The sequence below is a fragment of the Anolis sagrei genome, chromosome 2, assembly GCF_037176765.1.
Source record: "Anolis sagrei isolate rAnoSag1 chromosome 2, rAnoSag1.mat, whole genome shotgun sequence".
Classification (NCBI taxonomy): Eukaryota; Metazoa; Chordata; class Lepidosauria; order Squamata; family Dactyloidae; genus Anolis; species Anolis sagrei.
The window spans coordinates 272969171-272995832 of NC_090022.1; the positions used below are offsets into that span (position 1 = coordinate 272969171).

Below are 26662 nucleotides of genomic sequence, written 5' to 3' on the forward strand. Positions count from 1 at the left end.
TGTGCATTTACTTTTTAAGGTTGTACATGAAAACAGTATGCCATCAGAGATAGAGTTCAAAGTAACATCACCTCCACTTTATGGGTACCTTCGGAGGTTTACATCAGAGGAAGCCTACTTTGAACCAGAAGATAATCCAGTTTTGTCGTTTACCCAGCAAGATATCAATGATGGTAACATCCAGTATGTGCAGACCTCTTCTGATCAACATCAAGACCTGTTTTCCTTGGATGTGACCAATGGTATCCAGGCAGTCAATGGGATAAAAATAATGGTAGACATTATCCCAAAGCTCATCCCATTGGAAGTGTGTAACTTCACGGTTGCTGAAGGGGGATCAATAACTCTGGAGGAAGCTTTCCTTAAAATTGCAAATAGCCATTTTGAGGGGCTCAATTATGAATTCAATTTAATTGAAGGACCAAAATATGGGCGTATTACAATGTCTCACTTTCCTGGAGTGGCATTAACTAAATTTACAAGGAAACAGGTAAGGATGTTTCACACTGTATTCTGCATAGTAGTATTTTGAGTCTTGGCATAATTCAAATTATTGTTTGGAAATCACTACAGTTAACCCACCACAACTGCAGATTTTTGCAGATCTGCAAAAGTCTAATACAGAGTTATACTGGAGGACCTAAACCTGCCTAGAGAGAACACTATTTGGAGTTTCTAGGTCCTTTGGAGTAATTCTAAGATCAACTTTTGGGAGACATTACCATGGAGTCATGCTGGAGGATCTGGAGATTCCTAAAGAAGTGTTGTCTTGAGTTTTTAAAAAAGTGTTTTTTTAATTTGTAGGTTTTCACTTTCATGGGTTTTCACTGAGCACCTAACCCTAGCAAATGTAAGGGGTGAATGTACATAATTTTTGGGGGGATTCTTCTTATCTCATTACATTGCCTCTGATTATAAGATTTTCTTGTTTTAAAAATTGGAATTGTTTTCCATAATTGTATGTAATAATGGAAATGAAACAGGCCCAGAATGATATGTTGCTGAGCTGATGTGACTGTTGAATATCTTAATTTTTAGGAACACTGTAAATTCATAATTTGGTTACTCCCCTTTTTTAGGTAAAACAAGGATTAATCTTATATATTCATGATAACAGTGAACAACATTTTGACAGTTTTACCATCTTAGCAAACAGCACAGATCTGCAGAAACAAAGCCTGCCTCAAAAGATATATGTGGTTGTTACACCAGTAAATGATGAAGCTCCTATTATAAAGAGAAACAATATACTTCGGGTAAGTAATGCATGTTTTCGGACTCTAAATTTTGTGATCTTCATGTCTGTGAAATTCTTAGAGATAATATTCTATTCCCATTCCTAATGGTTTCTCATATATGTCTTTGGGTTTGTGTTCTTTGCATGAATATAATATCTGTAAACTTTTGGAAAATGTGAATCTCCATAATCATTTGGGAAATGGTATTCATAACCTCTTTGGAAACCACTGGTCACAGAAAAGGCACAATCTTGTTAGAAGTCACAACCTTTTCAAAAAATCATCTTAACCAGCTTTCATGGAAGGCAACTAGGTCTCTTAGCTGTTAAATTGATATGTTAAACTGAACTGTCAGAGACAAAGGCTGGGTCCAGATAGGCCTTCATCCCAGGAGAATCTGTGTCTGATTTTCCTGGGGCCTGTCCACATCCACCCCAGAAAGCACACGTTTTCTGGGGTGGGGGTTCAGATGTTCTCTCAGGACTAGCCTGAGAGAACATCTGGACGCCCTATCCCCCAGACCCTTTAGAAAAGTAATAAAAACTTACCCGGTCTCCATTACAAGCCTTGGCCAGCTTGTATTCTGCAGTCCAGAACCAGAAATAGTGGATTTATCCCGCACCTTCCAAGAAGGTACAGAATAAACCCACTATCTAATTGATTAGTTGCAAACCAGGGTTTTCCTGGTTTGTAGCAAATTAATCCGGGACTGTCCAGAACATTTTCTGGACAGCTCCTCCTTTATTGTGGAAGATACTGCAATAAAGGTTCTGTCTGGATGGGTCCAAAAACATGTCAATGCACAAAAACAATGAAAGAAGTGTTCTTTGAAGTTGCCCAAAAACATCTAGTCTCCCTTAAAATAGATTTGCCTTTAAATCATGCTCTCAAGAGACAACATAAACAGTCTTGTTTAAAAGTAACATAGTTGGTTTACTCACAAAATTTAATGTATACAGTATACAGGCACTTTGCTTATGAATCCAGTTATAATGGGATTTTAAGTAGCTTCTCTCTGTTTTGAGAGTCTAATAAGTCTCTAAGCATACTGTTCACTTCTACTCTCTCTAAGAGTCTAATGGCTTCTGATGGAAACAAACACAGCTCTTTGCATGGCTTTTCAAAGCAAACTGTTCTTACTAAAGGCATCTGCTGATCTAAAATGGAGTCAGAGTCCTGAACATACTCAGTTCTGATCATGTGGTCTGCAGCCCCTCCCACAACAAAGAGATTAGGTAAAATTGCAAGCCAATACACATATACAATACAGTATGCAATCTGAATATACCTAACAAACAACTAGTGGAGGCTTGAGAATGTTGCTATTTCCAATATAAACTGATCTTTAGGAGTTCAAACTAGTGCATGTGTATGCTTTTAATACAAAACTATGAAACAAGTTTGTTTGGAAGTATTATATTTAAATGACCATCATTATTATTGCAGAGTTACAGTGAATTATGCTATAAAACATGTTTTTACAACATGAATTGGCAATAACATAACCAATTAACAGAAGAGTACTATTTGCAGAACACAATATCTTACTTGATCAAAGTGTGATTCCAATCTTGAGCAGTCAAAATAGGTACCTCTTCACATATCAGTAAAATTTCTCTTCTATATTGCTATAAACTAGCAACAATATATATTTTTTCCTGCTAAGGTTTCTCTTGTATTATAAAAAATATAACCACCAGGGGGCCATGTGTTCATTTTTGTTCAAACTTCTCTATTCACCTAAAATGATCCAGATTGCTGAAGTTATTTTTACTGATGAGCGGGAGAAATGCATCTAGCTTACACTGAAATCTTTGAAAAAGCATAGATATGGAAACAAACACAACATAAAGTGGGCCCTTAGTATCCATTGGGATTTGGTTCTAGAGATACTGAAACCCGTGGATGCTCAAGTTCCATTATGCACAATGGTGTAGTAATTAACCTCTTATATACAATGGTGAGACAAAAGTTTGCTTTTTGGAATTTTAAAAATATTTTCCAGCCATGGATGGTTGAATCCATGGACACAGCGCCCATGTATACTCTGTAAAGGTTTCCCCTGACATTAAGTCTAGTTGTGTCCGACTCTGGGGGGTGGTACTCATTTCCATTTCTAAGCCAAAGAGCTGACGTCTGTAGATACTTCCAAGGTCATGTGGCCAGCATGACTGCATGGAGCCTGTCCCAAGTGAATCAGTTCAAAAGAGGCTGGGAGGTTTTGAGTAAAAAAATTAGCCAGAAAATTCTGGCCAAGTAGGGTAACTGTATTATCATTCTGTTGCCACAAAATCAAGAGGGTCTTGTGGCACCTTTAAGACCAACTGTTTTATTAGAATGTAAACATGTGTTTTTAATATGTATTGTGTAGCCATCTGCAAACGGCAATAGGATACCCAAGGTATTATTACTTTTGGCCTCCTTCCAAACCATTTAGCCTGGCGCCTTTCTTTTGACCCAATCTATGAAGTGCTGGGCTTCAACATCAGCTGATGCATTTATTGCTCCATTCCTTGCAGTCACAGATCTGTCTGCTGTTCAAGACTACAATGAAACACTGCTACTGTTGAGAATGCGATTGAGATAAGACAGCTCTTTGGTTGCCTCTAGAATTAATCATACAAAATGCTTTCATAAGCATTCATATGCTTCCAGGCTATACAATGTCTTGTCCTATTTCTTCAAATACTAATTCATGCAGGATGTTGTTTGATGTCTGTTTGAAGTCTCTGTACTCCTTAATGATTTTCAGTGCTAAACCAGAGCAGAATAGACTTCAAGCTTGTTCAATCTATTTTGTTTCTTTATTAGGATCCACCACCCACACAAAATTTAAAGAATAGGATGCTTCTAGGCACATTTTGAGCCAAGGAATTAATTTATCAGAACTGAACTGAGGGCACTGTCCTTTCATCCAAAAGTCTACTTGTGGTTAACCCAAGCTTTCTTCATTTCATCTCTGGATCATGGGATTTTACTGTTTATACTAGGATGATGTTATGCTTGCCTAATGTTTAAATTTTATATATGTCTTATGCTCAATGGTTTTAATTGATTTTAAGTTCATAGGTATATGTAGTAATTATTATTTATTTATTTACTGTATGTTGGCATTGAATGTTTGCCATTAGTTATGTTGTAAACCGCTTTGAGTCCCCCGGGGTGAGAAACGCAATATATACATAGTTAGATACAGTAAATAATTAAATAAATTTCAGCAGCGTTTTAGGGACAAAAGCCATATTCTAGTGTTAAACAGCCGTGAGTTCACAATCCTTGCAAATCTATCTCAAATGACTCAAAGATCTAATAGTAGATTCATCTTCATTCTTACCTTTGTGTTTGACACCTGGTTGTCTCAGTACTCCATTTAGTTACTATTTCTTCTATTTTAACAACTTCAGAGAAACATAATTATTTTTCTGTAACACTTTCCCATTTCTTTTAAAGGTCTGGGTGGGTTCGGTGACTGAAATAACAATGAACGATCTCTGTGCAGAAGATAAAGATTCAATTTCTGCAGAACTTGTGTATTCGGTTTCTCCTCCAAACAATGGCCACTTGGCTCTCAAATCGTTGCCAAACAAAAGTATCCTTAATTTTACCCAAGCTCACATTGAGGAAGGACAATTAGTGTTTGTTCATAAGGGTATGTCATTCTGTCTGTGGGATATTCATGTCAGTTTTAATGATGTCATTCTGTTAATTCATTCACCAGGCTGGGAATTTTTTACTTCTCCAGAATTACATTTTGTTTCAGAATCTACATAGAATTAGATAAACTGTAAGCACTATGTGATATTGTCACCTCTACAAGTTGTTTACACCTTGTTGTCTACAAATTCCAACTGCTTTCTACATATGGTTTTGTTTTAATAGACTAAAACCCAAATAGGCTCATATGGAGCGTATTTCAATAAATCTTTTTTTTAAACTCGATTGGGTTACCTTATTGCCCCAGCCAGTGTAATATATTGGATCTTCCAAACCTAAGGGTGTGGTTTCTTTGATTGAGTCAATCTGCCTTCACAATGGTCTTCCACTTTTCCTGCTGCCATTTTTTTTCTAGTGAGTCATATTTGAGACTGTTGTACTTATCCTGGGAAGATATGGTAGAAAGTTGTCTTGGCTTCTAGTTAGAGCTTAGGCTTATTTTGCTCAAAGGCCTATTTATTTGTCTTTTAGAAGTGTACAATTTCTGAAGAACACTTCTCCAGCATTAACTTTCAAATGTGTTGCTACCCTTCCCATCGGTTTCTTCACTGTCCAGCTTTCACAGCCATACAACCATACATAGAAATAGGAAATATAGTGGCATGGATAATACTAACTTTATAGTAGAGGAAGATAATTTTCTTCCTCATTTATGACACTATAACCTAGAGTTGTCTAATGAAGCTAAATTTAGCCAGCCAAGAAATTTGCAAGCAACTTTAGTTTAATACTGATGAACTCATGGTGCCCCCCCCCCCCCCAACATGCCTAAATACAACAGATTAATTTTAAAGGTTGCACACTAGATACATGGCTTTGTCTTTTCAGTGCATCATAGTCTAATACATCTGATGTCTGACTTGCTCTGTAGAATGTTAGGGCGGGCTTCAGACTGTCTTGCTTGTGAGTCACAAGTAAATTCAAGCGAGGCTGTATTTCACAATATTAATGCAGTTCAGTCTAGTACTGATCCCAAATGAGGGATCAGGCAACGAACTCTGAGCACTCAGTTTAATATGGATACCAGAACACAGAGACTGAAAATGTTTCAGGTCAATAGAGAAATAAATTATCTCATTCCACTTTCAAGGTTACGTGTAGGTCAGTGGTTCTCCATCTTTTTTTGACCAAGAATCACTTGGACCGGGGACCGCTTTTACTGGCCCTAGTTTTATTGTGTTATGGTGTATTGTTTTTATTGTTTACTGTTATTGCTTAACGTTTTGATTTGCTTTATAATATTATGTGTATTGTTATGCTGTTGTTTTATCGAGGCCTTGGTCTTTGTAAGCCGCATCGAGTCCTTCGGGAGATGTTAGCGGGGTACAAATAAAGATAATAATAATAATAATAATAATAATAATAATAATACCGGGGACCACTTGGACCGGGGTCCACTCTCCAACATCAGTACCAAAAGGGTTGTGAATCAGGTTTTGGTCAACTTTAGATTTGGTTTGGTTATTTGGGGTGCTGATTCAGAAAACTGCATTGGATAGACCATATCAGCTCTAGTTTCTGATACAGAACATATGCCATCCAGTAGTCACTATCTGCTTCCCCACAGAAAATTATATTTAATAATATAGAGCTGATGTGGTAGTAGTAGTCTTTTGTGGGTAGTCAGGCTCCTGACATCCCCATTACCTCAGCACTATAAGAGGGTTTTGTGAGACCAGTTCCTCTCGTTGTGTGTTTTCGAGGCAACGGTGTAGTAATGGTGAAGCCGTGGACCATATTTTTGTTCTTGCGGACCACTGGTGGTTCATGGACCACAGATTGGGAACCACTGATGTATGTAAATATATAGTCCACACTGAAGTGCCTTTTGTCCTTTCAATATTTAAAGATTTATCTATCTAATTTCAGTATATTCTGATTGCAAGTATCAAAAATTCACAGTAAATGTATATACTTGCGTCTTTTTGTAGGTGCTATGTCTGGAGGCTTCAATTTTCAGGTTACAGATGGTCTGAACTTTTCACCTCGGCAAATATTTAGCATCACAGCTCGAACTTTGGTTATTCGACTAGAAAAGAACAACGGACTGGCAGTTTTCCCAGGTAAGGTTGCCACTGTGAGATTTCATTTTAAAATATTCTCAATGTATTTCAAATACACTAAGCGATGAAGTAGAATGTCTGATCAATATTCAGCGCTTTAGATAATTTGTTTTTGGATATAGCTTTCAGAATCCTTCAGCCAGCAGAATAAAAAAAAATCATCTTGATTCAGGTTTTTCTTTTTCACTTTCAAGGGCCAGCACTACTCTGAGATGGTAGCAAATCCTGGGTGGAGGCAGCAATGTAGTATTGTACAATACATAGCTTCTTTGTGCCTCCTAAATATGTCAGTTACCATACTGTGTGGTGGAAGATGTATTTCCCATGAGCAGTATTCAGAGTGGATTCTTCTGCCAGCTATTTTTTGATGGCATGGATCTTTTAAGAATAGGAAAGCAGGAGAAAATGTGAAAAGCAAGCACCTGAAAAGGTGCATAATGTTTACAAACAAATTTTAGTTCGGTCCATAGAAGCACTGCCCATAATAAGATGATTTAACAAAAAAAAAAAAGGCAAGAAGTCAACCGATTTGCAGTCTGAAGAAACATGATCTTAATACAATGCATTGGCAGGGATTTTCGGTCCAAACCACTATCCCTGCAGCTGCTTTTGGAGTGCAAGATAGCTTCAGGCATGAGCTTTTATAGGAATTTCTATAGTAAGCCAAAGATAATTATAAGCAAACTGTCCCTGATGCATTTTTGAAGGGGGAGTAGCTCTGTTTTCTGCCATTCCGCCCACATTAAAGGAGTAATATTTTTCCCAGCCCTTTTAACTATTCTGTGCTTGGCTTGCAGTAAAAGCTAAGATGTTTTTTCCTCTCCCTCTGAGTTAGAAAATGTCTTGCCTGGCTTTAACTGATTGGATTCACCTACTGGTTACTCTGGATTCTTTGAGCTTTCTTATGGTCTTTCTTTTCCTTTTGGGTATAAAGAAACAAAAGTTTCACTCAAAAAATTGAAACCAGTGTGTCATAGTGTTTTAGTTTACATGTGTTTATTGTCACGTGTGTTGTAAATACATTCCCAAGCCACCAATCTTGATCTTGTAAGTGATGTTTTCCCTTGCCAGCCCAGTTGCAATGGAATATGAGGCAGAAAAGCACTTGCTCCCTAATCTTGATAGTAAAACTGCAGCATTAGTTGCTGTATGTTGCTCTTTCCTGGCACCCCAAATACACTGTATCAAGTGGCTTCCTCACTCTGTCTAATGCTACTGCTGGTCCAGTTATAGGGTGCTTCCAAATGCTCATAGTTCTTCCCTTCAAGGGTCCTGTCTCTCTGTATTTTTGCCTCCTGAACAGTTTTTTTTTTTGTAATAAGAAAAAAATGAGAAGAAATAATAGGGCATGAGGATTATAAATAGAAGATGACAATGTCTGGACCCTCTTTAGGTCTGTAAATGCGGAAGGGTCATTGCATAGCAAAAGCTTTTTCTGCAAGTAAGATATGCAAACAAACACCATTATAGAAAGCTCCTCTGGAACTTGTGGTATTTGGCTCCCAGCTGGAATTTAGTTTCTCCCTATTAAAGTGTGAGGACTAGTTTTTGACAGAAAGTCTTCTTTGGGTTACCTCAAGGTTTTGTGGTTTTAATACCATAAGAAATGTAGTGGGTCATGTTTTCTCCTTCTTTCCATATCTTTGCCTTTAAAAACTTACTAAAGGTTCTCTCAATTCAGCCCTGGTTGGTACTTGGTTGGGAGGCTGCCAACAAATGCCAGGCTCTGTAGGCCGGGCTGTAGTACAGCTGGTTAATCTCCAGCTGCAATAGATCACTACTGACCAGAAGGTGACAAGTTCAAAGCCTGAGTCGGATTGAGCACCAGACTGTTAAGTCTAGCTTACTGTCCACCTAAGCAGTTTAAAAGCAGCTGAGCTGTGAGTAGAGAAATTAGGGGCTGCTTTTAGCGGGGAGGTATAAGTGGTTGGCACCATAAAAATGCCAGCGGTCAAAAAGCAAGGAGGAAATAAGATAAAAATGACTCAATGTCATAGTGGATGAAGCAACAGCACCCCAGCATCCCCCCTTTCCCTGTGGCTGAAATCGAGCATTACCTCCAGGCGCCGAAGTGGAAATACCCCAGATATCTCTGTCTGTCTATCTGTATGTCTAAAAAAACCAGCATTGAATGTTTGCTGTGTATGTGTACATTGTGATTCACCCTGAGTCTCCTTTGGGGTGAGAAGGGCGGAATATAAATAAATAAATATTTCAGGGAAGGAACTGGCAAACCATACCTGAGTATTCCTTGCCTAACAAAACCCTACAGGATTCATAGGGTCACCATAGGTTGACAGGCAACTTGAAGACATTCACACACAAGCATACAATTGTAACTGAATAAGATGGCAGTCCAGGTGTCCCCCCCCCCCCCCCCCGGTATTGTTTCCCTTAGATTCTGAGATTGTGACCACAGTGTGATTTAGGGATACCAGTCAACATAATACTGGGTTCTTGGGGGTCAACAGTTTCCAAATTCTGTGATATATCACAATCCTAACACTACAGGTTCCATCCTGTGGACTCCTGAACTTTGTAGTTTGGTAAGCACTAAAGTTAAATCTAAATACTTCTCCCTAAACTGCAAATTCCAGGATTCTATAGGATGTTGCCATGACATTTAAAGTGAAATATAGCACTATAATTAGCGTCTTCCCATGGCTTAATTCTTTCGACCATGGAAATAGCGTTTTGAAAAACCAAAACCTAGTAACTATAATAGTGAATCCAGAACACTGGGTACCTATGAAGTAGGTTTTTTCCCATTATAACATTCATGCTCTCTTAAATAATGAACACATTGGCACATATATATCCCCACTCCACAATCCTTGACAATGGTGCAGAGCTTTGCAAAGTTACGGTACTTATTGATTACAACTTTCAGGATCTCATAGCCAGCATAATTAGGATTTGTATTGGCTGTGGGAGTTCCTGGGACTTGTAGTCCAAACATGTAACTTTTCCAAACAAAGTTTAGATGGTTAGGCTAAACTGAGAGAACAAAGCTGGTTAACAAATGCCAGCAGTTTTACAAGCATCCAAAAGAAAATGCATTTAAATCACCAAGATTAGATACTGCTGCTAAGCAATTTCAAGATGTAACGTAAGTTGCCATGTCATTTTTCTTTATTCCAAACATTGACCTAGTTTTTAAAAATATTTTCATTTGACTTACTTTATTTTCACTGTCTTTTCTATAAATTTGGATGAGTTTCCTCTTTGGACTCTTTGACCCATTGCACAATTGCCATCTGTTGAGCATATGACATACCAGCAAATAACTTTTCCTTCTTAACCATTTATTTTATTATTGATGAAATGGATAATTATGGATTGTGGGTTAGATTCCACTGTACCACCCGTTGCTTTATGATCGCTGGTTAATTAACAAGTTACTTACTGAAATAGCTCCAATTTGTTTTGTTCCTTTAAATATAGTACAATATAGCAATATTTAAAACTGATATTGTACTATGTTAATAATATATTGTATGTATATATACCTTGTAAGCCGCTCTGAGTCCCCTTCGGGGTGAGAAGGGCGGCATATAAATGTCGTAAATAAATAAATAAATAATGGTGGCTATCATAGACCTCTTCTACACTGCCATATAATCCAGATTATCAAAGTAGATAATCCAACTTGATTCTATGAGTCTACACTGCCATATAATCCAATTCAAAGGAGATAATTAAGCAATTGTGTGGTCAGGAACAGGGTTGAGAGGGAAGTAGAAGAAAAAAAAATGCCAGCTTTTAGTGACAACCATTCATGAAACTGCTTTGTCGTCATGATGGCTTAGGTTCCAGGAAGGCAATTACATCTCACAACCTGAAAGCTGTCACCAATGATGTGGCTGAGACAGAAAACAGAACAATATTTTTCACTGTTACAAATCCTCCCCAAAATGGAAGGCTCATCAGCATGTACTCCGGTAACAGCACACAGGATATTTCAAGTTTTACGCAACGGATGGTAAGAGTCTGTGTGACTGCGGGCATTGCTAATATTCCTTTATTACAAAATATTTCTTAATTTTCTCTCCCCACCCCAAACATATTGGAAGGGAAAATTTCAAGATTTGTGAGAGACAGGTAGTTTGTGCAGCTTGCATTTGATAAATATGAACAGAAGTTTCCTGTGGGTCACATTATATAATTGCTATGCACGTCCTATGGAATGGGTTGGGTAAATGTCAACATTTGCTAAACCTAAGAAAGAAAAAAGAGTAGAAGATCATGAGAAATTGTGTCAGCAGAGGTATAAAACAGATTTGTGTTTGTTATGAGGCACCCTTATGAGTTTGTCATAAGGAAACTGAGTCCCTGGTGACGCAATAGGTTAAACCCTTGTGCTGGCAGGACTGAAGACCGACAGGTTGCAGGTTCGAATCTGGGGAGAGCGTGGATGAGCTCCCTCTGTCAGCTCCAGCTCCCCATGCAGGGACATGAGAGAAACCTCCCAAAAGGATGGTAAAACATCCTGGTGTCTCCTGGGCAATGTCCTTGCAGACGGGCAATTCTCTCACAGCAGAAGTGACTTGCAGTTTCTCAAGTCGTTCCTGACATGAAAAAAATAAGGAAACTGTGGTTCAGCAATATCTTGAGGACCACACAATTCCCACTCCTGGCTTAAATCCACTTCTTAGACCTAAAAAAAGTAGGTAAAATGAATTAATTGCTGATTAGAAAACCTATATAAATTCATCTCAACTAGAGATGAGTAATTGCATTTGAGCTCCAGAATTAGATACCTCCTGGGTCATGTGGCCAGCATGACTTCATGGAGCGCTGTTACCTTCCTACTGGAGTGGCACCTGTTGGTGTTTTCAAACTGCTAGGTTGGCAGAAGCTGGGGCTAACAGTGGGAGCTCACCCCACCCTCTGGATTTGAACCACTGACCTTTCAGGCAACAAGTTGAGTAGCTCAGCGGTTTAATCTGCTTTGCCACCGGGGGCTCCTATTATTATTATTATTATTATTTGTAGTAGTAGTAGTAGTAGATTTATTTTAATTAAAACATGATTATATTGTAGTCAGTTATCATCAACACCTTTTTCACTTTACAAAACACTATGAAATTCCCACACATTGATGAAAACATATGGAACCCGCACTCATATTACAGTCCCACTCTGTGCAAACAGTTATGGTTTGTACCTTTACTTAAAAATATAAGACTTAAGACATAAAGTGAAACCATGATCTCAAAAAAAAAAAAAACCCCAAACAAAAACAAAACAAAAACACATACACTCACTTCTGAATGACCCTCTCTCATTAACTATGTTCATCATACTAGACTTACAGGTCTTCAAACAATCACTTGTTGAGCAACCTTTGAAATGGCCTCCAAGGTCTCCCAATGATTGTTTCCGTGATCCAGTGAATGTGTTAACTAGCCTGAGGGTAAATCTCTTGGTTTACACACAGAATTAAAGTTTTGTGGTTATCGAGTTTCCACCGCACTTTTACGGGATTATAGGTTTAACCCTGAGGTTTGGCCAAAGTCCATATGTGACGTAATCCTTTTCTGTAGGCCAAAGATTGAACTGAAACCTGAGTGTTCATTTCTGTTTTCCTTTGAAAAGGTGGATAAAGGAATCGTCATCTATGAGCATGCAAATAAGGAAGCAGGTGATTGGGATGCCCAAGATTATTTTACCTTTACCATCTCCTCCCCACCAGCTGTGCTGGGCCCTCAAGTATTTCACATCAATATATCTTATGGAATTCAAGGACATGGCCAAAGTAGCCAGCTATTGGCAAACACAGGTAAAATAAATAATCTTTCCAGTCACATTTTTGTATCTCTTCAAAGAACTCAAGGCAGCTCCACATGGGGTTATGCTTTTTTAAACCTCAAAACAACCCTGAGAAGTGGGCTTCGATGAAAGAACACAGCTTCTCAAAGTGATGGCATACGGTTACAGTACTTGGAACCCAACATTTTCTGGGACCTATTCAAAACTACAGAATTAAAGCACTGATTCCCACTCTGACTTCTAGAATTTTGGGAATCATAGTTTAGGGAGGGATGTTTGGACTCCACAGCCAGAGTGGTACAGAGCGTCACCAAACTACAAATTCTAGAATTCCATAGGATGGAAAAAGAGCAGTTAAAGTGGGATAACAATGCTGTAACTGTAGTTTTCTGCTGCCCTGGAGACTAGAACAATGGCTTCAAACTACAGGAAAGGAGATTCCACCTTAACATTAGGAATAACTTCCTGACTGTGAGAGCTGTTCAGCAGTGGAAACTGCTGCCCCGGAGTGTGGTGGAGGCTCCTTCTTTGGAAGCTTTTAAACAGGGGGTTGGACTGGATGGCCCATGAGGTCTCTTCCAACTCTATGATTCTATGGTTCTAGTGTATATGTGCCCCAGCTCTGATTTGAATGGTATATTTGCTCATTAAAACACACTGGCTCTCTTTATCTTCTTTCTCAACTCAACTCCTGCATATATAGGTGTCAAAACAATCTGAAATTCCATTGGCAAGCTAGACTTTTCTTTCTAACCCTCAATTCCCAGCGATTATTCAGGTTCTCATGCCTTCTTTCTCTGTTTCCTCATTTTTTTTCTGGTTCCCATTCAAGAACACAATCCCTTGGTGGTGTTCCCAAAAACTGGCTTCCCAGGAATAGTTAGAACTTAGGGAAAAGTTGTGCTTTCCTATTTGCTACGTAAACCACAGGGGGGTAATATTTGGTCCTCTCCTTACTTTGGAACCTCAGTAAAAGTTCAGAAGCACCAGTTAGTATGGATAAAAGGAGATTGTGGGACTTGTAATCCAAAATATCTGGACAAAAGGTTCCCTATCTCTAAAGCTTAGTGGGTCAGCTGCCTCAGATGGCAGATGCTGAAGTTGTGGTTTCATCATTCCTTTCATCTGCTTTCTCAAGATTGCTTCAATTAATCTTGTCTGTGCCACATAGGCTAACTCAGTCATGGGCAAACTTGGCCCTCCAGATGTTTTGGACTTCAACTCCCACAATTCCTATCAGCCTCAGGAGTGCCCAAGTTTGCCCATACCTGGGCTATCTGGTTGTATACCACAAGGATATTTTTTATCAGTTGCCAACAACCAAATTGCTGAATTCTGAATATGGAAAGGCAATGGCATTTTGTTTTTGCTTTGGATAAGAAAATGGCTTGAGTCCTCTGATTTTTTTTTTTAGCAAATCATGATTTATTCCTCCTGCCAATTAATGCTTTACTAATGTTTTTCTTTTTACAGGTGCTCTTGTACAGGAGGGAGGCCAGGTAATAATTGGCAAAACCAACCTGGATGGTTCAAACCTGCTCTCCAAATTACCGGAGGCCCAGCGTTCCATGTTTGAAGTATGGTATGAGGTTGTAATCTTGCCCCAACATGGGAGAATTGTTGTGGGAGAAAGAAACATTACAAGGGAGAAGCCTAATTTCTCCCAGTACATTGTTAACAAATTTGGAATCACCTATGTGCATGATGATTCGGAATCACTCAGTGACCAGTTCTTATTTGCAGTGTGGCTAAATCAAAAGGGCAGATCCACAGCAAAACCAGATTCTGATGTTTTAGAAGAGTTATTTAATATCACTGTTGTGCCAGTGAATGACCAAGCACCAGAACTGAAGACAAAAAGACTTCATTTGAATGTGTTACAAGGGGATACAGCAGTTCTAGGACCGGAAAACCTGAAAGTGGAAGACTTAGATAACACACCAGAAGAGATCAAATATACCATCATAAGTAATCCCCAAAATGGTTATTTAGCATTCCAGAGTCATCTCAGTGAATCCATCAAAGATTTCACACAAGCAGATGTTGATAGCAGTAAAGTTTTGTTTGTTCAAGATGGAAGTTCTTCATCTGGAGTTTTTTACTTTAGTGTAACAGATGGAAAACACCGTCCATTGTACAAACTCTTTAGTGTTGAAGTGACTCCCATGTCAGTCACCTTGGTCAACCTAACAGAGGTGGTGCTTACACAGGGACAGAATACTGTTACTATTACAAACGTACAACTTTCAGGAGCAACAAATGGGAAAAATACTGAAATCATGTTTGAAGTAACAGATCCCCCCAAGCATGGACATCTACGGATCGGTAATGAACAGATAAATTTGTTTCGACAAGCAGACATAGATGCAGGAAGACTGTCATATTATATGACAGACCCCACCGTAGTTAGAGATAGAATGGAATTCATGGTGTTCACCTTGGACAGCAACCTCACAGGACAAGTTTTGAATATTACAGTACAGCCCTTTGTGCAAATGGTCTTTGACTTGAACATTTCTAATTGCGTGGCCTACAAACTGAAAGCAAGTGACTTGAATGCCACAGAATTAGCATATCTAACAGACAGCAATCCTGAATTTGAAATAATTGTTTCCCCGCTTTATGGAAGAGTGTTGAAGAGACCATTGAGGAGCGTTAAAGCTGAAAGATCAGTTGTGTTCACTCAAAGTGACCTTGAGAGAGGTGTTGTTATTCTTGAAGCATGTGCCAATATGACAGGTGTTGATATGCTCAATGATTCCTTCACCTTTATACTTCGAGCAAACAGTGTACAGCCTGCTATAGGTCAATTTCACTATGCCATATTGCCACATGATCCTTCATTACTCCAGATGTTCACTTCTCAAGCGCCTCTCTTAACCAGCACAAATATTTTAAAGAGTTATACCATTACACAAAATGAACTTGATGTCTTTCCAAGGAAAGACTCATATACTGAAGCAACAGCACAAACGCAGCGGCACAACCAAAACCACTGGGTGCATCTGAAAGACAGGGAGGCAATGTATATTGAGGAAGCTGCAAAAGACAAATCTGTTTGGACTAAGACAACAATGAAAACAAGTGCCCAAACCACTAGGGATCAATCCCTGCCTAGCAACAACTGGCTGTTCATCATTATTCCTCTTGCATCTGTAGCAGCTTTATTTATTGTGGCTGCTGTTGCTGTTTGTATCTTCCTAATATGTCACAAACCAAAGAAGGCCAAATCTCTCATTGCAGAAAAGTCACCGGCAGCTCCTATTAGCCCAGGCTTTTCTTCTGAAAGGAGCCTAACTGTTCCTACAGTCACAGTGACACCCCTGTTAAAAGATACAAGCAAAGGAACAGCGTTTCCATTCTCTGCCTTCAATCAGGAGCAGCTTCTGCCAGTGCCTATTACTCCAACTCCAGCCTCTCAATCTGCAGAAGGACTTCTGCAAAGCAACTGGTCCAAACTTGACCCAGAAATGATCCAGCACTGTCGAACAACCAATCCGACTTTGAAACACAGTCAGTACTGGGTATAGAGAATGTGTAGGCATTTGACAACTCTTTAGGATATGTATGTATTTTGAGTTAATGTATCGCATTCCCTAATTCAAGAAAGGGCAACTTTGGTGGTTCCTGGGGCCAGTTTTGCCCGCAAAATCCTGAAGACAGGATAAGAGACATATACACTGCCAAAAAATGCCCCAAAATGGGAGGAACAGAAGACAAACCTGAAAGTGGTCAAGAATCCATTTCTGCTTTTTGAAAAATTAGGTATTTTTTACCATGTTAGACAGTGGAGAGGCATGGTGCAATCTATTTAAATGGCAAATAGCTTCTCCTGGAAGCTTCTAGGTGATACAGTTTATGTATTTTGCTAAACAAGGGGCTGGTGATGGAATGCTGTATGCATAGCTGTCTTTGACTCTGGATGCATCCCTAGGGCTATACCTGCTCTAATTGCTGCATGCATCTTCAACATGTTCATTGAGCTCCAACCTGGATAGTCATTTTATGAGCCGAATATATAGGGAGAGGTCCAGTGAGCATTGGGGACTAAATACTTTAAAGACACCAGGTAGAAATGTAAGGAGTTGTGGTTAGAAAGAAACCTTTGAGTTATGTAAGATTGTATGGTTTGGATTTTGTCCTAAATTTAGTCACAGAATTGGTACAGCCATAGCCCTTACCATTGACTGGTAATCTGAAACTCCCAAACAGGGCAGTATAACAAATCTTGAAACAAATTTTGCCTATTTTCACCTTTGTGCCCAAACAGGGCATTTTGATGTGAGTAGAGCATGCAGAGCAATCATCAGTGGCCCCACATGGATACCTCTACATGTGCCACCTTCTCTCTCTCCATAGTTTCCCTTTCTTTGCTGATTAGGACATCTAAAGAAAACTTCTATTTACACAAACATTCTTGCCAGACTTATCTTTTTTGGACTGAAACTCCAGGAATGTATCTGGAGAGACAGTACTGTAGTGGCCATGCTGACTATGGCATTCTGGGAACTACAGTTCCTAAAACTAACTTTTCCAAGCTTTGGTTATGTCCTAACTAACCCTGTGTTAGTGCTTGCTGCTTTGCATTCTGTGCCTTCTATGTATATTTTTAAGCTCAGAGAGTTCTATGAATAATTATGCAATTTTTGACTCATAACACTGTATGTATAGAAGCTTTTATTACCTCTTCAATGAGCTGGGACTGTATGTTTCTATGCAATATGTATATATACTAGCTGTGCCCGCCAAGCATTGCTGTGGCCAATCTTCCCTCCCTCTTTCTCTCCTTTCTTTCTCTCCTCCCTCCCTCCCTCCCTCCCTCCCTCTCTCTTTCCTTCCTTCCTTCCCCCTCCCTCTCTTTTTTTCCTTCCTTCCTTCCTTCCTTCCTTCCTTCCTTCCTTCCTTATCTACCTCTTTCCTTCCTTCCCCTCCCTTTTTCTTTCCTTTTTCCCTTCTCTACCTATTCTTGGACTGTAACTCCCAGCAGTCCTCCTGATTAATCTGTCTACCTACTATTTATCTAATCTATGCATCTTACCTATCTGGAGGGTTGATGGAAGTTGCAGTCCAGGAATAGGAAATATGTACGGATTGGGGCGCTCTCAAAGAAATCCAAGGAGAAGCAAGCTTGCAGCTTGGAAGTAGTGCATTTGGAGCATCCTCCTCCCCTAAAGAGTCTAGTCAATGGGATGCTGGGAGATGTCATTTTCGCACATGCATTGTATCATCCTCCCCACTATATTTTGGGAGGGGTTTATGAGTGATGGTCACTCATTGGTCTGTTAGGGATGTAGTGTCCAAATTTTGTGTCAATTCATCCAGTGGTTTTTGATTTATGTTAATCCCACAAACGAACATTACATTTTTATTTATATAGATGTGTGTGTATGTATCTTAAAGTCAGAAATGATGTCAGTAATGTTACATCCTATCTCAGACTGTAACTCTATATGCTTTCAAAAAAGATGTGGATGTTTATTTTCCCTGCAAATAATGGAGAAATTGCTAATCTCGGCCATGTCATTTTGACCTTTGCACAGTTGGAAGACAAATGTTAAGACAAACAAAGCTGTGATTATTTTGACAGCTATTTGTTTAGGACAATGAGCAAGAAAGCTATTATTCTCCTGAACACTTGAAGTGGATGCCATAGGACAGTTGCTACTTTGAACACTAAGGTTTTCCCCCATGTTTTTGATCATAAACTGTAAGGCTTGAGCATCAGGCAGAATACTGCTCTAAAAGATATGCTTCAACTCTCATCCTTACAGCAAAGCTATATGGCTGCCGGCCAGTCTACAGCAATATCTTCATGTTTGTGGTTTCGTCTAGAGAAACATATCTTCTTCAGTAGTGTCAAGTCAGGCCCAAATTCTGCCCAGCCAGCATAAAGAGAACTGATTCATTTGGAAGGCAGTAGGTTCAGCAGAAGGTCTGTGTATCCAAGGAGAAAATGGCCCAGTCACAAAATTTCTTCAGCATGTTTACTGAAACAAACAAAAAAATCTCACACCAAAACCTACATCAGTGTCAATAAACAACTTATTACATCTATGCAAAATCAAAAACTTGCTTAGCTACTACTATTGTCATCTTCCAAGCACTATACCGATTTCCAGTTTGTCCTAGGAAGTGTAAAGGGTGGGGGAGATTTATTAGGGGTATTCAGCTATTTTCAGTTTGTTAAGTAAAAAGCTGAGTAAAAAACTGAGTCAGTCTTAAAATAACTATTAAAGAACCCCAGCAGAACAGTCTGTGCATTACTTCATTCTGCTTTGGTTGAAATCGCACTGTTGCAGATTTGCAAGTATACCAATTGCAAGGCAATTGAACCCTGGTCTTCAGATATTCCAACTTTCAAACCACTACATCATGCTTGGCCTCATGTAAGCCACCCTGAGTCCCTTCGGGGAGATGGAGGTGAGATATAAAATGAAAGTTGCTATTATTATTATTATTATTATTATTATTATTATTATTATTATTATGGTTCAAGAGATCACCAAAAGCAAAATGGTGCATACAATTGCAAAATGGTGAATAAAAGAAGATGAATCAAAAATACAATGTCAAAAATATTTTAAAAAATCAATTTCAAATCATTTATTTTTTCATTTTAACTAGTCAGTTGCACAGAGATCTGTGTCTGATAAAATACCAGGACATATAGGCAGACATGTTCTGTGATGGTCATCTGCTTAGTCAGATATAATTTTTATTTCAAAAAGTAACAATTTGACAAGTCAAAAATTACCTCATGTTGGATGAATTGTGCCTCTCACTTTTTAACTTAGCATTTTTTTAAAAACGGATGTTATAATAGCATTTGCTTTACAAATACTACTGAATTTACAGCACTGAATTGTGATTGCACAGGTTTTAAAAATAGTTTTGTACCATGAAAATAACTACTGCCAAATAATATGTGAAGGCAAATCTGTAATGTCGAAATGTAACCTCATTTTAAAAAATAATGCCAAGTTATTTTGTCTTTTTTCAGATATTATATATGCTTTAAAATAGACATTTGAATTATTGTATTCTCTGTGTATGCTTTTGAGAGCTGACTACATTTATGCTGTTTGACTTTAGATGAACATGAGGTCATCCTACCTTAAATGGATTAAGCAGGAAGGGGATGTTTCTTCCTCTGACATACTTACTGCTCCTTTGTCATCTTAAGCATGCTTGAAAATTAATGCAACATGTCTCCATCAGGAAAGCAACCATGCAAATCTACAGTCATTGGACTCTAAGTTGTTTGTAGTTGTGATCCAAAATCATTTGTAGGGCTACGTTACTGTCACACATGAGATTGTGCTAATATTTTGTTTTGAAAGGGATCATAAGAGAGATGTAAAAGAAGGGTAAATCAGGATGAGGAGCCTACCAGATGGCTCTTTGTCCAGAATTCCGTTATTATGAGACACCTCTTTTTAGATAATGGCATCTCAGTACACGCAGAGCAGTGGTGACAATTGTTTGGCTCTCCAGATATTATTGAACTGCAGCTCCCATAAGCACTAGGCAGTATAGTAATTTAAAGATGGGCTTAAATTGAACCTTAAAAACTGTGGTATAGGCACTGGGAACTGGGAAGCCCTGTCCACCGAGCATGCTAGCTGCAAGTCAGCTGTTATCAACAGTCCTGTGGATTTTGAAGAGGCACAAATGGAGGGTGAAAGGGAGAAATGTGCCAAGAGGATGGCATGTTGGGCTAACCCTTGTTGGGACCACCTTCCATCTGGAAATCTATGTCTTCACTGTGAAAGAACATGTGGATCCAGAATAGGTCTCTACGGTCACTTACAGACCCCTCCCAAGACTCTACACTTGGAAGGCATATCATACTTGGCCATGAATGATAACCTATGATGATGAAGAAGATGATGAATCCCTTCCTCCCTTATCCACGTGGAGACATGCTCCAAAGACCTCCTGTGGAAACTTGAAGCTTTGGATAGTACCAAACCCTATGCCAGTGATGTTTTTGGACTACGGTTGATCGTGGAAAGCAAACGTTTTTCTTAATTCAGTTCTGGAGGTTTTATATGTAGATACAGGTGAAGGTTTCCCCTGACATTAAGTCTAGTTGTGTCCGATTCTGGGGGGTGGTGCTCATCTTCCTTTCTAAGCCGAAGATCCGGCATTGTCTGTAGATGCCTCCAAGGTCATGTGGCCGGCATGACTGCATGGAGTGCCATTACCCTCCCGCCGAAGCGGTACTTATTGATCTACTCATATTTGCATGTTTTTGAACTGTTAAGTTGGCAGAAGCTAGGCCTAACAGCAAGAGCTCACCCCGCTCCCTCGATTCGAACTGCCAACCTTCCAGTCAGCAAGTTCAGCAGCTCAGTGGTCTAACCCACTGCACCACCAGGGAATCTGTGCCACAGGAGAATAATGGGACGTGAGTGGAATTGGAATTCACTCTGTCCCAGATCCCTTGCTGGGCTGGGTGACAAAAGAAGCTGACATTACAGCTCCTGATAGCTTCCTCTTTCATGTCTGTGTAAATTACTAACCCATCTGCACATTGTGTGACTATTTAAAAGCAAAGGGCTATATCATAGATTCATAGTGGAATTTTCCATTTTGGCTCCAGTACCAAGCCAGGAACAATTTGGGATCATTGCTACAGTGTGATGAAATATTTGAGCAGTAATGATACTTAAGAACAAATACATTCCATGCTTCACCGTAAACTTGCATTGCCAAAGCAATGCACAGCTCTTCTTTGAACAAAACATACATCTTCCCCGCCATCAGTACCTTCTGTTAAACCGAATACAGTTGAGGCATGTTTTTGACTTGCTGAAAAAAACTGTCCAAACACAGAAAATGGATACTGTATTAATCAAAACAGAGTTTCAAAATGAAATGAAACCAGCAGTTCCTTCCAGAACTGCCAATAAAGTTCATTTACAGCACAAAGCTTTCTTTCACTGCAATCTGAGAAACCCCTGGCTATGAAACTGTTTGTGAGAAACAGCTCTGTGGTGAAATCGTTTTTCTTCAAAATGTGCATTTCCCCCACTTCAAGATTTGTTTCCTTCTTCCTTTGTCACATTACATTATACCTACTGGAAAGAGAGAGAGAAACCCACAGTAACCGCTGATTAAGCTGTTTGTATGCAAGTTGAAAGGTTTAAGCTGAGTAACAGTTTCCTTGACCTTGCACAGTATGGGAGTCTTAAGTCTCCTGCAAGGCTGGAGGAAAAGGGACAGAGCAGATTAAGAACTGGAACGGAGCTCTACTCGATGTTTTTCAAACTTCTTGGAAAGGAAACAAATGACTGAAAAGCTAGATGAAATGTGTGGAATTTGCCATACGATTGATGTTAAACTCTGTGTATACCACACAGTAATCCAACACGGGTTATGTATATTATGAATGGTGGGTGGCCACTTAGGCTTTATCAGAAAAGAGAAAATGCACGACTGGCCAAAATGGCAAAATAAGTATATCAGTATATTTTGCTTTGAAATAGTTACATAAGTCATTCAGATCTCTGCAATCTGGTCCAACATTTTCCAACAACCATGATTTTTTGCTTCAAATATTTGAGAATGGTGGCAATATGAATGTGGACATGCTGAATCATTCACGTTTATGCCACCATCATTTAATAATATGGGGAATGATCAGTCCCATTTTTCCATATCCATATCTCATCTTGGAACTGAACTCTATGAATATGGTAGACCCACTGTAATTAAGTGGCAGAAATAATGTATGCATGAGCATTTACAGGTATTTAAATGTGTTTCATAACACACATTTAGACACCTTGCATATGTAGTTTTAAAATGAGAGAAGTAAGAAAAATGTGAGAAGTCACAGCAAATAGAGTTGTATCTTGCAGACCCTACCACCACACTATTTATTATTTATTTATTTTCTGCATTTCTACCCCGGTCTTCTCACCCCATATGGGACAAAGCGGCTCACATAAGAGAGTTGAATGAAAAGTAATGCCTCCACCTTCATTGCTTGGGTTTGGATGGGAATATTTTAATAAACCAAATGCAGAAATAATCCTTAGAACGTTCTCTTTAACTACCACTATTCACTTTTCCACATAATCACCAGACAATTGAATACATTTCTGCCAACAATGAACAATTTTTCTGAAGCCATCATGGAAGAAGTCGACACTGTTTCCGCAATCAGCATCTCATCGTTCTCTCAGTGTCTTCATCAGAAGCATAATGATGTCCACGCAGATCTTCTTTCATTATCGGCAACAGATGGAAGTCAGACGGTGCTAAATCTGGACTGTATGGAGGATACCGTATGGTGGTGAGATCCAGTCTCTGAAGTTCTGCTGTGGTGGCATGTGAAGTGTGTGGTGTGGCATTGTCATGCTGCAGGAAAACATTTCCCTTTTCTTTTCGGACACTTGTTAGCCATCGTTTCAAAGTTCGCAGTGTTGTGATATAATCCTCTGAAGTTATTGTTGTTCAAGGAAATCAACATGGATAACACCATCTGTATCCCAGAACCCTGATTCCATGATTTTTTCAGGGGAAGGCTGTGTCTTGAATTTCTTTTTCTGGGGTGAGTCTTTGTGTCAATATTCCATAGACTGATGCTTCATCTCCAGGTTGTAATGGTGTACCCACATTTTGTCTCCTGTCACGACTGAATGGAGAAAGTCGTCACCTTCATTCTCGTGATGCGAGAGGCGTTCCTGGCAAATTTCAAGTCTGTGCCCTTTCATTTCAGGTGCCAGCATCCTGGGTAATCATTGTGCACAGATCTTCCGATAGCCAAGCAAAGCAATAATATGACCTACACATTCTTGTGAAATGGCAATTATGCTTGAAATTTCTCTCTGAGTGATACGACGATTGTCCTGAATCAATCTGTCAACCTTTTGCTTGTGAAACTCGGTGGTTGCTGTCACAGGATGTCCAACTCTTTGTCACGCAGGTCAGATATTCCCACCTCAACATCTTTAAATTTACTCGCCCAACGATGCACAGTACTCACATCAACACGATAGTCATAAACAGCTTCATTCTCTGATGATTCTCCTTTGGGGTGACACCTTCTGCTGTCAAGAATTCAATGACTGCACATTGCTTAAGTCGCATTGACTTAAGCTGGGTTCCATACTTCGCATTTTAACAACACAACTGTTCAATGCCAAGGCTTCCTTCCTGTCGAAATGGAACTATAGAGGAGAATCTACTGAACAAGCCAGTACCTGCCACATACCTGTACTGCCATCTGTTGAGGAGTTATGAAGGCGGAGGCATTACTTTTCATTCAACCCTCGTATATCGGTAACAATTGGGTGCCAAAAACATACATCCAATAAAATAAACATATACATTAAAAGCAACCACTAAACCATATCAACATTAAAACCATTAATCTAAATCTTGAAGTTTCTCAAGTTGCTCCCAAAAAATCCTTAACAGTGTTGATTTGTCTTGCATAGGTCACTGATGCTACATGGAAACACACAGTTCTCTCTTTAAAAAAACCCCTGAAAAATATGTATTGAGTAGTTCTGCCTTTTAATTGCAATCTGTAAGCATTTTTCCATCCTTATTCAACAGTGGCGCCGCTGTCCCCTTGTCTTTCTCTTGCTTCAATTGTATCAGGAAAACCTTTCTGTTCTTTATTTCCTTCAAACTGATAAGAACAGCATGCCCTGCAGGATCTTGAAGGAGGAAGAGTTTTGGAAAGTGTGCAAGAGGTTGCAGACCAGCATACACATGAATATGTCCCTCTTACATGTGTATTCAAAGTATGTCATTAAATGGGATTTCCAGTTATTAGGTAATTTCTTCTCAACTCATTCCTTCTTCCTGTTTAGTGTTAAACTTAAGGGGATAGACCATAAAGGTTAACGGAAGGCAGATAATTCTGTAGGAGAAACATTTTCTGCCATCATCAGCATCCATCGTCAAGACAGTTCCAGTACTTACTGTATTTCAATTGAAACAGGTTTGCTATTTAAATATTTATTTTACTTCAAACATTTATATCCTGTCCTTCTCACCCCGGGGACCTGGGAGACGGACGGCCCTCAGGGTGGCTTATAACTGGCAACTAATAGATGCCTAACAAATAGTAGCAATAAAATCATAATTAAACATTACATAAAAACAAATTATAAACATCAATTTAAAAGATTAAACAAATCCAAGTCCGGAGTCATAATCCAAGATCTGTCCATTGTCAATCACATAAATTGTTTGCGTTGTTATTGCTGCATCTGCTGCTCAAATGCTTGGTCCCACAACCATGATTTAAGCTTTTCCCTAAAGGATAGGAGAGAGGGGGCCAACCTAATTTCATTGGGGAGTGTGATCCACAGATGGGGTGCCACCACTGAGAAGGCTCTGTCTCTCGTCCCCACCAATTGCACTTGAGAGTGGCGGGATCAAGAGCAGGGCCTCCCCCAACGATCTTAAACTCTGAGGTGGATCATAGAGGGAGATACATTCAGACAAGCAAGCTGGGCCAGAACCATGTAGGGCCTTATAGGCCAAAGCCAGCAATTTAAATTGGCAGCCAGTGGGGTGGTAAATTCCCTGTACACCACTCTGGTGAGCAATCTGGCTGCCCATTGGACTAATTGAAGCTTCTGAACAGTCTTAAAGGCAACTCCATGTAAAGTGCATTGCAGTAATCTATTTGGGATGTAACAAGAGCATGGACCACTGTGGCCAAGGTACGGGTGCAACTGGCACACATGTTTCAATTGTGCAAATACTCCCCTGGCCACTGCCGATACCTAGGGATCCAAGCTCAGCCATGAATGCAAGATCACTTCCAACCTGCGAACCTGTGTCTTCAGGGGGAGTGTAACCCCATCCAACACAGGCTGTAAACCCTATGTCCTGTTCGGCCTTTTGACCGACCAGAAAGACCTCTGTCTTGTCTGGATTCAATTTCAATTTGTTAGCCCTCATCCAGACCAACACAGCTGCCAAGCACCGGTTCAAGGTCTGAACAGCCTCCTTAGTAGCACATAGGAAGGAGTGACCAAGAATGCATTTGGTCTTCCATATCCATGAGTTCTGAATTCACAGATTCAAGCAACCATGGTGTGAAAATATCAGGGAGATGGAATCCAGTACTCGTTTATGCTGAATCATTCACGTTTATGCCACCATCATTTAATAATATGGGGAATGATCAGTCCCATTTTTCCATATCCATATCTCATCTTGGAACTGAACTCTATGAATATGGTAGACCCACTGTAATTAAGTGGCAGAAATAATGTATGCATGAGCATTTACAGGTATTTAAATGTGTTTCATAACACACATTTAGACACCTTGCATATGTAGTTTTAAAATGAGAGAAGTAAGAAAAATGTGAGAAGTCACAGCAAATAGAGTTGTATCTTGCAGACCCTACCACCACACTATTTATTATTTATTTATTTTCTGCATTTCTACCCCGGTCTTCTCACCCCATATGGGACAAAGCGGCTCACATAAGAGAGTTGAATGAAAAGTAATGCCTCCACCTTCATTGCTTGGGTTTGGATGGGAATATTTTAATAAACCAAATGCAGAAATAATCCTTAGAACGTTCTCTTTAACTACCACTATTCACTTTTCCACATAATCACCAGACAATTGAATACATTTCTGCCAACAATGAACAATTTTTCTGAAGCCATCATGGAAGAAGTCGACACTGTTTCCGCAATCAGCATCTCATCGTTCTCTCAGTGTCTTCATCAGAAGCATAATGATGTCCACGCAGATCTTCTTTCATTATCGGCAACAGATGGAAGTCAGACGGTGCTAAATCTGGACTGTATGGAGGATACCGTATGGTGGTGAGATCCAGTCTCTGAAGTTCTGCTGTGGTGGCATGTGAAGTGTGTGGTGTGGCAT

General features: G+C 39.4%; 1 protein-coding gene across 1 annotated transcript in view; it reads left to right on the forward strand.

Moving 5' to 3' along the window:
* LOC132766985 (chondroitin sulfate proteoglycan 4-like) overlaps window positions 1-17479 on the forward strand; it is a 29776-nt gene extending 12297 nt beyond the window's left edge. Inside the window, exons 4-10 of the mRNA XM_067464606.1 lie at window positions 20-490; window positions 1080-1256; window positions 4689-4887; window positions 6884-7015; window positions 10825-10997; window positions 12614-12797; window positions 14261-17479. Coding sequence (XP_067320707.1) covers window positions 20-490; window positions 1080-1256; window positions 4689-4887; window positions 6884-7015; window positions 10825-10997; window positions 12614-12797; window positions 14261-16317 — 3393 coding nt within the window. The 3' untranslated portion in view covers window positions 16318-17479. The remainder of the gene's footprint in view (window positions 1-19; window positions 491-1079; window positions 1257-4688; window positions 4888-6883; window positions 7016-10824; window positions 10998-12613; window positions 12798-14260) is intronic.
* Window positions 17480-26662: the final 9183 nt, after the last annotated feature.